The sequence below is a fragment of the Sinocyclocheilus grahami genome, unplaced genomic scaffold (genome assembly GCF_001515645.1).
Source record: "Sinocyclocheilus grahami isolate Dianchi unplaced genomic scaffold, SAMN03320097.WGS_v1.1 scaffold20.1, whole genome shotgun sequence".
In the NCBI taxonomy this organism is placed as follows: domain Eukaryota; kingdom Metazoa; phylum Chordata; class Actinopteri; order Cypriniformes; family Cyprinidae; genus Sinocyclocheilus; species Sinocyclocheilus grahami.
In genome coordinates, this window is record NW_015505199.1 from 681,296 (window position 1) to 694,181 (window position 12,886).

The following is a 12,886-nucleotide window of genomic DNA, read 5'->3' on the forward strand; positions in this document are numbered from 1 at the left end:
ATAATGCCGCCCAAATGTTCACGCAGAGAAAGAAGGCGTGGTTTCAGGAACCGCAGTTAGTGTTGAAGCAGCCATGTCAGGGAGAAGCTGTGTGTTTCTAGGCGAAAGCAAAAGCACTTTATTTGGCCTTCCGAAAGTAGATGCATTTGCACAGAGAGAGAGAGAGAACGAGAGAGAGACAGGGTGGCGTCACAGTGGAGTCAGCTGTCTTAACCGTGGCTTGTGTACTGCAAACACATACCAGCTTCATCACTGTGTCTGTCACGCGACTCTGTTCCCCTTTCGGGCTCTGTCTTTACATTTATTTTGAAAGATGAAGCTCGCGATTATGGTAAGGGGCGTTACATTTCCGACGAGTGTTTGTGGTGTTCGGCCAATCACAATGCACTGGGTCAGCTGGCCAATCAGAGCAGACTGCGCTTGTCGGATGGAGGGACTTTGTAGAAAACTAAGAGTTTGAGAGAGGCGGGGCATAGAGGACCTACAATAATGTACAGTATTTGAAAAATTATGTGTTTTTTGAACATTAAAGCATGTCAACATATTCTGTTACACCTAATACACCAAATAATGATCTTTAAAAAAGCATCATATGACCCCTTTAAATGAAATCATGATGCTAGCAGCAAAACCATTAGGCTGCTCAACAAAAAAAAATGTATGCTACATTTGCATCGCTTTTAGAGTGAAAACTACACATTGGTGAGTGGCCTGGCTTTGGCCGTGCTCCTGTCTCACTCAGCATTCTCTGGCTCCCTTCAGAGGCCTGTCTGAACTAATTAGCACATGATGCAAAGTTGCATGTCCCCTCTGAGTGTATCTATGAAAGTGTGGAAGAAAAGTAGGAAGAGACAGAAATAGGTTGCGCTGCAAAGTACAACTGCAGTAGGACTTGGGTTACACTGTAACTAGAATAGTTATGAAGAGTGCAAAGATTTTTTCAACATGTTTAATATTGTTTTGATTTTATTTTGATTTGAATGGTGTCTCATCTGAAAATTGACTCACTGTTCAGGCCATCCATGATATGAGTTTGTTTCTTTATAGGAAAGATTTAGCATTACATCACTCACCATTGGATGGGTGAATGGGTGCCATCAGAATGAGAGTCCAAACAGCTGATAAAAACATCACAATATTTTTTTCATAATTTAACATCTTGTAAAGTGAAAATGTTGTGTTTTTGTAAGAAACAAATCCATCATTAGGACATTTTTGAACGTCAAATTGTTGCTTCCAGCTAAAATATGAGTCCTCTGTTCATAATATTGCTTTCTCCAGTGAAAAAGTTGTCTCATCTGAATCAGGACAGAAATATGCACAGATCAAGCACTGGTTACAAGCATAAACAGTCCAAAATAGTTCTAAACAGTTCTTCAGTTTGGTGTGAGAGGACAACAGGAAATTGACTTTTTCACATTGTGATGCTTTTATCATTTGTTTGAACTCTCATTCTGATGGCACCCATTCACTAAAGATGATCCATTTTTGAGCAAGTGATGTAATGCTAAATGCCTCTAAATCTTTTCAGATGAAGAAACAAACTCATACACATATTGCATGGCTGAGGGTGAGTACATTTTCAAATTTTAATTTGTGGGTAAACAATTTCTTTAGTGAAAATACTCTGGCCCAGATCTGATCTGCTCATTTCACAATAATTACCACAATAATTAAATCAGACCCTCAGTGTCATTAAGAAGGCCAACCTAACCTAGAGAAATCATGTTACTGGCTCTTTTCTTTTAGATTGTGTGTTGTCAGACTAGGTGAATGTCACACCGCATGGGGACCATGGGGACAAAAACCCTGAATCAGCCTAGCTGTCAATCAAACTGACAGGTCACTGTACCACAGAGCTGTTAGAACTGAGGGAGAAATGACTTTAACATTGTATGTTTTCACATAGCTTCACAGCTTTACTGCTGTTTGGTCATTATTATTAATAGCTAACTTCATTTGACCATTAATGAAATGCTTGTCTGTAATGAAGGTCACAGGCACCTCATTAAACCTGCGAAATGCGCCTTTAATTTATCCAAACTGAGTGGTCACTAAAAACGAGCTCATTCACATTGTTTAATGTCATATTTCTTAGTATTTTATATGTTTTATTGTTGTACTGCCCATTATTTTCTCATGTAATCTTCTAGGAGGCCACGTTTTCCCTGAAATATGCGCTGCAACTACCTTATAAGTGCTGAGCACAGCACATACAGAGATCAAATAAACAAGTGTAATCCATTCCAAAACACTGCATACAGAAGTATAAATGAGAATGCATGTGCAAGAAAGAGATGGACTTATGTTTAGTCAGACATTGTCAGAGAGCTTAATCACATCTGCCAGAGCACAGCATTATAGCGGGCCTGAGGTCTTACAAAACCCACAGCAATCTCAGCCTTTTTAAAATCACATCCACTCTCTGCAAGAAGCAATGGGAAATCAGCACACCGGCCTTGTTCTGAGAAAATGTATTCAGAGACTAAAGATTTAACCAAGGCTTCTGTGAGAAATGAGTTTGAATGAAAGTCTGCACTGAAGAACATTCAGAAATTTGAAGACACGAAGATTGAGAGATATGAGAGAGTCCAGGTGTTGTGTTTTGAGTAGACATCTCTGCAGTAATATCTCAACCATATTTCAGAATTTGGTTTATGAGGTCCAACTACTGGGATTTAGCACTAACTTTTTGGTTATCAGCCAGCAACATTCTTTCATTAACATTATTATGTAATTATTTCATCTTGAAATTAGCTGGATGGATTGTTTTTATGTTGAGCTGCCCCCTTGTGGTGTGATGCACCAAATGAACTGAGTCATACGATGACACCTTGTGGCAGACATTGAGAATTAGAGTAAACCTGCAAAACAATCAGTACAGTAGGTTCAGTGGGTCATATTACAAAAGAGAAAAATTATTTGCAACAACACACTTGTGTTCAAATCTTTTTTTACTGGTTTTTAAAGATTTACAAATACTGCCAGGGGAGCCACATACACATAAACAGGAAAAATAATAATAATAAAATAAAACAATAAACGTTAAAACGGTTTAAAAAAAAACAACAAGTTTCTGCATATAAATCACACCGTGTACAAAATATAAGCCTGCCAATATTATGTCATCACGTCAGTGGGTCATCATGCTGATTCGCAAGGTTTGCTTCTCTTTTCTATGTAATTCATTTATTAATACTGACAGGTCGTGATTCCATTCTTATTTTAAATACTATGCCATTATCACAAATGTACCTGGAATCCTAATGTGCTAGTAACAGCTGCACGTGAAGTCAGAACAGTTAGTTAGGCTATCACAGGGTTTAAAGACCAACACCATTTAAAAACATTGACTGCAGTTGTACATCACAGTCGTCTTTCAGTCTCTGGCTTCACATTGATAGATACGTTGACTATAAGTTCATAATTAGCAACTTCTGGGGTCACCTTGCTTTGGTGCTTAAGCTGACAGGACATTTCTGATTGTTCTACGAATCGTCGATTCAGTTTGCTAATGTGTCGCTGAGGGTCGGGTGCTAAGAATGCGAAAGCTAGTGTCACCACAAAGTGGCAGCAGTGCACGAGAGACGGTTCATGACCTGCGTGAGCAGAAGAACTCAGCTGTAAGTTATACCAGAGAAAGCCAGAGATGTTTTTATCATGGGTCTCTAAGTTGTCCGTGAGCTTTTAGAGCTATCTTAGTGTGCATATTCATCTACATTTAACTTAGCTCGGCTGATGCAGGACCCTCAGTTTACTTTATTTGAAAATCTGTAGATTATGATTATTAATGTGGCGACATCTAACGGAGCAGCTGAAAGTAGTATTATTACTAAATAAGTAAACTAATTACACATGAATTCCATTATTTATAGGCTATATTTTTGTTAATCAGTTTTAAGACCTCGTTTAGGAGCTCCGTTTTGGTTAAAAAGAGGTCGACTGTAAGCTGACAAATTGCTAATTTTTGCTTGTAGTTACACAAGTAAGCCACAAACGTTTGCCTCACAACTTTATCGTATTGTTCTCACTAGTTCTCATTTCGGAAATATGCAATCACATAATGAGAGAAGTTAGAGCATCTGCTGAATCAAGCTAGTGTTGAAGACCGTTTATGCCCTCTGTCTTTCCTACTGCTTTATAGAGAATTGGAGTATTGAAAAATGATAATGGACAAAATGATGTGTGAACTCAAGTGTTACTTAAAATCTGTATGAAAATCAGTGGGCATTTCATAAATACATTATTTTAATCATTTTGTCCTCTCTTATCCACTGTATTGAGTCTCTTGCTGTTACACTGAGATGTTTTCAATTACTGTGATGTTTAATAGCAACACCTTATCTGCTTTAAATTAATGACCGCCATAAGGTTAATTTAGTGAAAACACTCTAATTTGCACCTATTATGAGCACTAGACATTTCTAATGGCAGGAAAAGCACATATTGGCTGCCAAGACATCGACCTTAACCTTGTTAAAATTCCTTGCTAGCTACGGTACTTAATGGAAATCCAATTTTTATAAGGGCCATTTTAAGATGAATTAATTCACTCTTCAGCTCTTTAGTCTGGGTGAAGGTAACTAAAATATCCTTTACCTTGCTTATATTCTTTTCTCCGAGGGGTTTGGATTTTGAAGGACTCTCGGGGAGAATGTTCTTTCTTTTTTCGCCGTGAAAGTCCATTCTCTGGGACTGTTTCTACCTGGCCTTGCTTTGTGTTTGGTCTTTTATGAGCTAATTGGAAAAGTCTGCAGCATTATGCTGGCCATTCATTTGGCACTCTCTGTTAATGGCATTCCCAGGTCTCAGCAGGCACTTTAGTCTTTAATCATCACAGCCCATATACCCTCATCTGAGCAAGAGGAACGCAGAATGTGGCTGTTGTTTCCCTTACTGCAGCATCTTCCACTAATGGATTTTCTGTTGTGGATTCATACTGTTGACTTTCAGAGTGATTTGCCACAGATTTCTGATATCGATTTAATAGAGAGTAAAGAAAGTGTCTTTTTTAAGACACATGTGCAGATGATTAAAAGGGCACCAATTGAGCAATGTCCTGGGTTCAAAAGAAGTTACATTTGTAGCATAATATCATTTACCACAGAAAATGATTTCAACTCACCCCTCAGTTTTTTTAAATGTTTTAAAGTAAAAATTGTGATTACTGTAAAGCATTTACAGTGAAAGTAGACCAGGCCAGGCAATAAATATTAAAATACAGTTTCAAGAGTAGAGCCTCAAGACATGAATATATGAGCTTGAAAATTGGAATGACAGCTTTTCTGTGCAATGTTATGTCCAATCTTTCAACTTCAGTGTCATGAACGCATAACATAATGAATTATGTTATTTATATATATATGTATATATACAGCATATATACTGTACTTTATATGTACTGTATATATATTCAGCATGGATGCATTGATTTTGATTAAAAATGACAGTAAAGACATTTTTAACTGACATTTTTTTTTTAGAAAAGTTGTTATACTATTTTACAGTTACTGTTGTTACTGTATTTGATTTGAATAATTGCATTTGAATAATTAAAATATGAATGAATGTTATGACACATATGAACCCAAAGCATTCTTTTAACATGAAACATCCATTTCCTTCTAATTTCCTTCTGAGAAATATTTGATAGTTATTTGAGTAAACCCTCTGATGTCTCTCTTTGGTATGATGAAAAAAAGTTTTGGAAAGTGGTAACTTGAACCACATGTAGAGAATGCTGAAAGAGAGAAGTTCCTCTCAGTTGACTCTTGATTTTCCATTGCCCTTCTTTTAATGAGGTGCAAACGCTCACGCTCATGCACAGCACTGACTCAGAGGTTTTTGCTGACAGAAGTGCGTATATGCACACATGTCTGCACTGACAATAACAAACACTATTGTGTGCATGTGTCAGAACAGGAGACCTGCAGTCAGGGAAAAGGATCGGTGGTGTCATGGGGGTGTGGTAAACACGTTAGATCTCATCCTCCTGTCAGACGGAGTGGCTGCAAATTGGGTGACAGTATTTAGATGGGTGGGGGTTGGAGTGATGGTGGTGGAGTGGAGGGGGCTGTTCTCTATGCAGATGTCCACTGAATGCAACTCCAAGACCAAAGGAAATAGGAAATTCAAGGAATGATAGTGGGGGAAGGACGGGAGGGTGGAACGGTGCAGTGGCCTGTAGATGAACCCAACGGGGACTTCGCTCAGCAGGGTCATCTCAAGTTCAGGTCTTTCCCTGGCTGACGGGAAGAACGGCGCATGGCGGAAGAGGCTCCTTGTGGAGGCCATGAGACCTGGAAAGGGGAACCCCCAGGGCCCTGTAAACATCTTATCATATAACTTCTGGATGGAGAATGCTGGGGAAGCTACTTAAGAATTAATTCACAACCCTTTGGATGAAAGTTGTGCCATATTTGACCTTTTCAAGAGCTGTATTTTCCATAGCATGGAATTTGTAGTACAATATCCTGTCTTGTTTGGATAGCGGTGCACAATATGTATTGGTTTTAGGCTGATATTTATTTTTATTTTTTTTATTGCGCATGCTCATTTACCCTTTTTTATATTATTATAATATCCATCATAACATGCTCAAAAAAGTTTATCACAAAGAACCCCAAATGACTTAATAAAAATGCTAATGTAATCTTTAGCAAATCTCTATACTCTTTTTTTAATTCTGTATATTATGTTGTGATGCTTGAATTCACTAGTGGCATTTAAATTGATTTATTCACTTTTTGAACAAATGCATTTTGAAAATATTATTTAAAAAAATAGAAGCAAATAATAATATTCTATGATTATGAATGCACAAAACTTTATCTCATAAATATGCATTACATAAAGTTTAATTGTTTGTTAAAACTGTAATTTACAAAAATTGTAAATGGGCCTATATATTCCATTAAAAAAATTGAATTATGTCTAAATGTTTGTAAGTTATTTTTAATTTATTTAGATGACATGACATAATTATTTATTTATTAGTATTGTGAAATTAATTTTAATATTGGTGAATTCCTAGATACCCCAAATAATAAATGACCAACAGTATCGGCTCAAAAGAGAACAAATGAACCCTGAGCAGCTTCTTACGGCACATCATTAAAACACCATCTGTGACATGATATTAAAAGGTTGTCGATTCCAGGTGAGAGTCTGTTTGACCATATGGTGATGGAGACAGATATTGCCTTGGGTTAAGACTGAGAGGAGACAGACAGACACTGGATGCTTCAGGAGTCAAGGGTGGCCTCACTTCTCTGGCACTTTGTACAGACACCGCCAACAGGAGTCTTGATTGAATAAGTAGACCGTGCCATTATGTCACGCCCGGGACAGTAATGGAGGGTGTTAGCTAGGAGATAATGAGATGAGGAGTTGGCTTACACAGAGAAGTGAGTTAATGTAGTGACACTGCGAATGAAACTTATGTTTCTTATGTGAGCGGGTGTTTGTTGACAAAGACTGAACCCTGGGGCTTAGGACTGGATGTCTACGATTTTGAAGAAAGTGAAAAAGACATTTTATGAGGTGTGGGGGACTTTGTGATGGAAATTTCATATAATTTTTACTAATTTAATTTTAGTATTTTTTATTTATTCATTCATTCTTTTGTGGTTTAAGTTAAGTGTTTGTAGAAGACCGATTGTACGGATGTTATAAAGTGTAAACTCACAAGACATCAATCAAGATGTGGGTGGTGAAGTTTAGCTGCCTTGCTGTTTTATTTGCCATTAGTGTTGTAGAACCCAGATGTGCAGTGACGTTGTAGTCGATTTATGTGTCGGCTGGTATTACAGGGATTCTATCTTCAAAGGTTGAGCTGAAAGTGGTGTCACTTCATCTCATGCATATAGGACAGTGAGTTTGGTCTTAATTTTGAAACTCAAACTTTCACTTTTCTATTGCCAGCGTTGTAATCCCATTTGGTACTTCAGCCTTTGCAGATTTAAAGCAAGATTTGACCTGAGTGACGTAATACGCACATCAAACTGAAAGCTCAAGCATAACTTTAAAAGACATGTTTAAAAAAAAGATTTAAACTGTGGTGCCTCTCGTAATTACAGATGCTGAAATGCCTCTCTTAAGTGTTGTACTAAAAGTTCAGCTTTGAGGCTTTCTGGTGACCCATATTCAAATTGCTAGTATCTCACTATTACCAAGGAAAATAAGAAGCCAAGTAAAATGGTTCATGGATAACCACAAAATGTATTAATTTATTGCATTATACACTGAATTGCTAAAATGAAGGTCAAGGTTTTATTTCTTTCTCCTATCCATTTAAAGCAAGACAAGCCTTTGAAATCTGTTGACATTATTGTACAAGTACATCCTGGACTAAAAGCGTAATGTGTATGCAAATGCTACACTTCAACTGACATCTAAACTTTTGTTGAACTCGCTTTTTCCCAGCAAGTTTGTGTTACCAGTATTTCTGGTATGCAAAACAAATTGTTTTACATGTGTGTCTGTATTTAAAAGACTCAACAAAGACAGATTCCCATCTCCTTGACTGTGGCGGGAGCAGGGCAGAGGGTAGAGTAAGGCATAATGAAGGGGTAGTGCGGGGGGTTGAACGGACTGGTGTGCATGAACAGGGGACCTCTTGGTGAACTGCATAGTCACGAGCCGGGTCATTGGGGTGAGGCTGTCAGAGCGTGCCTGAAACCGTAACCCAGGAGTTCAGCCAGAGTTCACACACAAAATGTGTAGGATCTATGTCCTCCGCTGGCTCAACTGCACCAGCACATTCTGTCCTTCAAATACCTACAGCCCTGTCACCAAACCGCTCAAAAAACAACGTTTTTCTTTTAAAAAATATATATTTTCACTGTCAACCTGTGTTACTACAATTGCTATAATAACTGTCAAATGCTACCTTTTTCCTGGAAAATTGATTTAATGGAAAAATCAGCAGAAAATATGTACTATTGAGAAGAGAGATGCACATATATTACAAAATGTATATATTTATCTTATATATCTCTAATTATATATGCACATATTAGAAAAGCGTTTCAGATAATAAAAATATCAGTATTATAAATTTAGGGTCAGTAAGTTTTTTTGAAAAGTTTTTGATTTAAAAATACAGTAAAACATTAATATTGTGAAATAATATTATGATTTAAAATAATAATTTTCTATGTTACTACTGCTAATTTGGTGCTCAATACACAATTTTTGGTGACACTTTAGAATAGGGAACACACATCTGGTGTGCATGAACAGGGGACCTCTTGGTGAACTGCATAGTCACGAGCCGGGTCATTGGGGTGAGGCTGTCAGAGCGTGCCTGAAACCGTAACCCAGGAGTTCAGCCAGAGTTCACACACAAAATGTGTAGGATCTATGTCCTCCGCTGGCTCAACTGCACCAGCACATTCTGTCCTTCAAATACCTACAGCCCTGTCACCAAACCGCTCAAAAAACAACATTTTTCTTTTAAAAAATATATATTTTCACTGTCAACCTGTGTTACTACAATTGCTATAATAACTGTCAAACTGTCAAAAGAAAAGCGTTTCAGATAATAAAAATATCAGTATTATAAATTTAGGGTCAGTAAGTTTTTTTGAAAAGTTTTTGATTTAAAAATACAGTAAAACATTAATATTGTGAAATAATATTATGATTTAAAATAATAATTTTCTATGTTACTACTGCTAATTTGGTGCTCAATACACAATTTTTGGTGACACTTTAGAATAGGGAACACACATTCACTGTTAATGAAGAATTTTCCCTCAATAAACTCCTAATTTGGTGCTTATTAATAGAAAGGTTAAGTTTAGGTATGAGGTGGATTAAGGGATCTAAAATATGGTCATGAAGAATAAGGCATTAATATGTGCTTTATAAGTACTAATAAACGGCCAGTATGCTAATACTATGCATGCTAATAAGCAGCTAGTTAATAGCGAGAGTTGGACTTTAAAATAAAGTGTTACCCAATGTTTACATTTATTATTATATATATATTACGTTAATATAGAAATAATTTCTTAATATCAATGTGGAAATCAGTTGTGCTACATAACATTTTTGTGGAAACTGTGATACATTTTTTTCAGGATTCGTTGATGAATAGAAAGTTCAAAAGAACAACAATATATCTTTTTGTAACAGTGTAAATGTGTTTGCTACCACTTTTGATCAATTTAATGCATCCTTATTGAATAAAAGTATTAATGTAATTTAAAAAAATATATTCTTCAATATTTATACTGAAAAAACAAGACAAAATACTGAGTAAGAAAATGTGCTGAAAAACTTGTGCTGAAAAGCTCAATTTACATTAACCGTACAATGAGAAATAATTTGAAATCAGAGATTCGCTTAGCTTGTTTTCTTCTGAATGGACACGCAGCCCTGGTTTAAATGCCGTTAAGAAAGAGCATAGCCGAGTGGAGCCTGCAAAGGTCTACAGAGAGAAGGAATGCTGAGATCTGCATTGGTATGAGAAGCTGAAACAGGAAAGGCCACTAAGCTAAGTCCCCTCTGAGTGTGTGTGAGGACCATATGGGAAAACTGCCTGCTCCGCTCCGATTCAAGATTGGCTGGCCCATTGTCAAGCAAAGAGCTTGACCTGAAGTTGAACCCAATTGTCAGCCCTGCAATGTACTGCAGAAAAACAGGGGAGGATGGGACTGAAGAGGTGGAATGTACCAGAGCAATGGAACTTGGTCTAATCCCTCACAACAGTTGCTCTCCATGAAATCCATTCAATTATTGGAACATCACAACCATCATAAATCAAAGTAAGGTGGACGTCCAGAAAATAACTTGACATTGCAGTCTTTTTTGACAGTAACTGCTGGAAGGGTCTATTGGAGCTTGATGTCCCCATTGAATGGGTTGTGCTCATCTCCTCCCTGTCTCCAGTCCTTGCGGGACTGAGGCTACGTCTGCGAAAAGCAGCCCCAGCTGTGGTCACCGGCGCCAGCACTGAGTGGAGAAGAAAAGCCCTGAGTCTTCAGAACAATCCAGCCTTTGTGGAACTACTGGAAAAATCAAATGACCGAAAGCCACAGATATAAGCCAGATGTGTGGATTCCAAGACTTCATTCCTGTGAGCCCCAGCCTAACTATGCTCATCCCAGCCTGGCGGTGGCAGCCAGAGGAAAGGGGTCATGCAGCGGGTATTGCATTGCTTCAGCAAATGACATGCTTGTCTTCATCTTCAGTTCTCATCACTCGAACCATGACAACTCGGAAAGATGGAGGCATGAGCTGCCAAGAGCTGAGATTGTAGGCCTCTTTTAAGGGCTCTTTGGGGTTTACAGGTCCTTGCTTTGATACACATTTGTACACTTTCCAAAAGTCATTTCCTTCTATCATTTTAAGTGTAGTAAATTCAGAAATATTGCACTCGTTAAAAGAGCCAGACGCTCCACCCCGACATGTGTAGATTTATATTTGATTCCGATTAAAATCAACAGCCAAAAGATTACAACAGTGTTAGGAAACCATTGTGCTGTCAATTGAATTAAGGGGAGTTTCAAAATACACTCAATCACTGTGCCATTTACTTCATTTAGTTTCTTTTAGACTGTTGTTTAAACAATTTTGGCTTAATAGGTCAACATCTGATTGAGTTTCTGTTTTTAAAGAGTCATGACATGCATGACATCATGACTTAAGATCTTAAAAGATCTCATAGGCTCCATTCTATAACATTATTATCTTTAAACCAATTAAATGAAAATTTTATTGTGACAATAAAATGCTAGTCTAAGCAGTGATTGGGACTATTCTGGTTGTTAGTCTATTTGTCATTCCCTATTTAATTATCCGGCAGAATGAGAAGCCCTACACCATCATGTCTGATTATCTTCTGTGCAGCTCTACCAATAAACTCAGAGCATGGTCTGTGTAAGGTCACAAAGCATTACGTTTATGCATTTGACAATGCTTTCACCCAAAGTGACTTAAAATACATTAAAGATGTATATTTTATCAGTTCCTGCATTCCCTGAGAATTGAATCCATTGCATTGGCATTGTTAGTACTACACTCTACTATTTGAGCTACAGGAACCAGGATATATGTTTTTACGACAGATGCCAGATTAATAGTAATATAAGGCTTTACGCAGTCTGGTCTGCCTATGGTCTCTAAGCTGTCTATTCTTTAAAAAATAATTCTTTGAGTGAAAATTGTGGTGGTGTAGGAATTTGTGGAGTATATGAAGAGTGATTCATATCAAGGGCATCTGTTAGTTTTGGGCCGTGTTCAACAATAAGCCTGTACAAGGCAAGACATTCTTATTTTAGGCCTGGCCTTTGGAACAACCAGTGCTTTAATTTAATCTCCAGCTGTATTTTTTTTGTAAACAAATTGTTTATTGAGATCTGTAGCTGCAAATTGATCTAAATATTTCCCCCTCAAAATCCCATATTTTCACCTTCTCACTTCTTTGCATGTGTTTAGACTTTGAGACATAGCTCATCCTAAGCCTTCAGTCTTTTTTATAAGTTCCTTTATTCATGGGTATGTTTAAAGGGATAGTTCACCAAAAATTAACATTCTGTTTTCATTTGAGGTATTTTGAAGAACCTCGTTGACATTTTTCAAAGTAACTTCTTTTGTGTTCCACCTGAAGATAGAAAGGTTTGGAACAACATGAAGGTGAGTAATTGATGACAGAATGTTCATTTTTGCGGGGAACTGTTGCTCGTTTCCTAGAACTGTAAGTGTCTACCTCATACTGAGTCATAGGTGTTGTTTCATATTTTGTCTGACTCTTACAGTTCCATATAAAACACATCTTTTATGCTTTACTGTTAAACACTTTCATAATCAATGGTAACTTACACTGTGTTCAGATCATCTCTGTCATAACCTCTCCATCTTCCTTTGCAAGCGCAACCTC

At 37.3% G+C, this 12,886-nt stretch overlaps 1 protein-coding gene across 1 annotated transcript in view; it reads left to right on the plus strand.

Annotated features, from left to right (window-relative positions):
- Window positions 1-3,130: 3,130 nt before the first annotated feature.
- The window catches only part of LOC107556210 (arylacetamide deacetylase-like 3), a 38,635-nt gene continuing 28,879 nt past the window's right edge, over window positions 3,131-12,886 (plus strand). Inside the window, exon 1 of the mRNA XM_016239266.1 lies at window positions 3,131-3,161. Coding sequence (XP_016094752.1) covers window positions 3,147-3,161 — 15 coding nt within the window. The 5' untranslated portion in view covers window positions 3,131-3,146. The remainder of the gene's footprint in view (window positions 3,162-12,886) is intronic.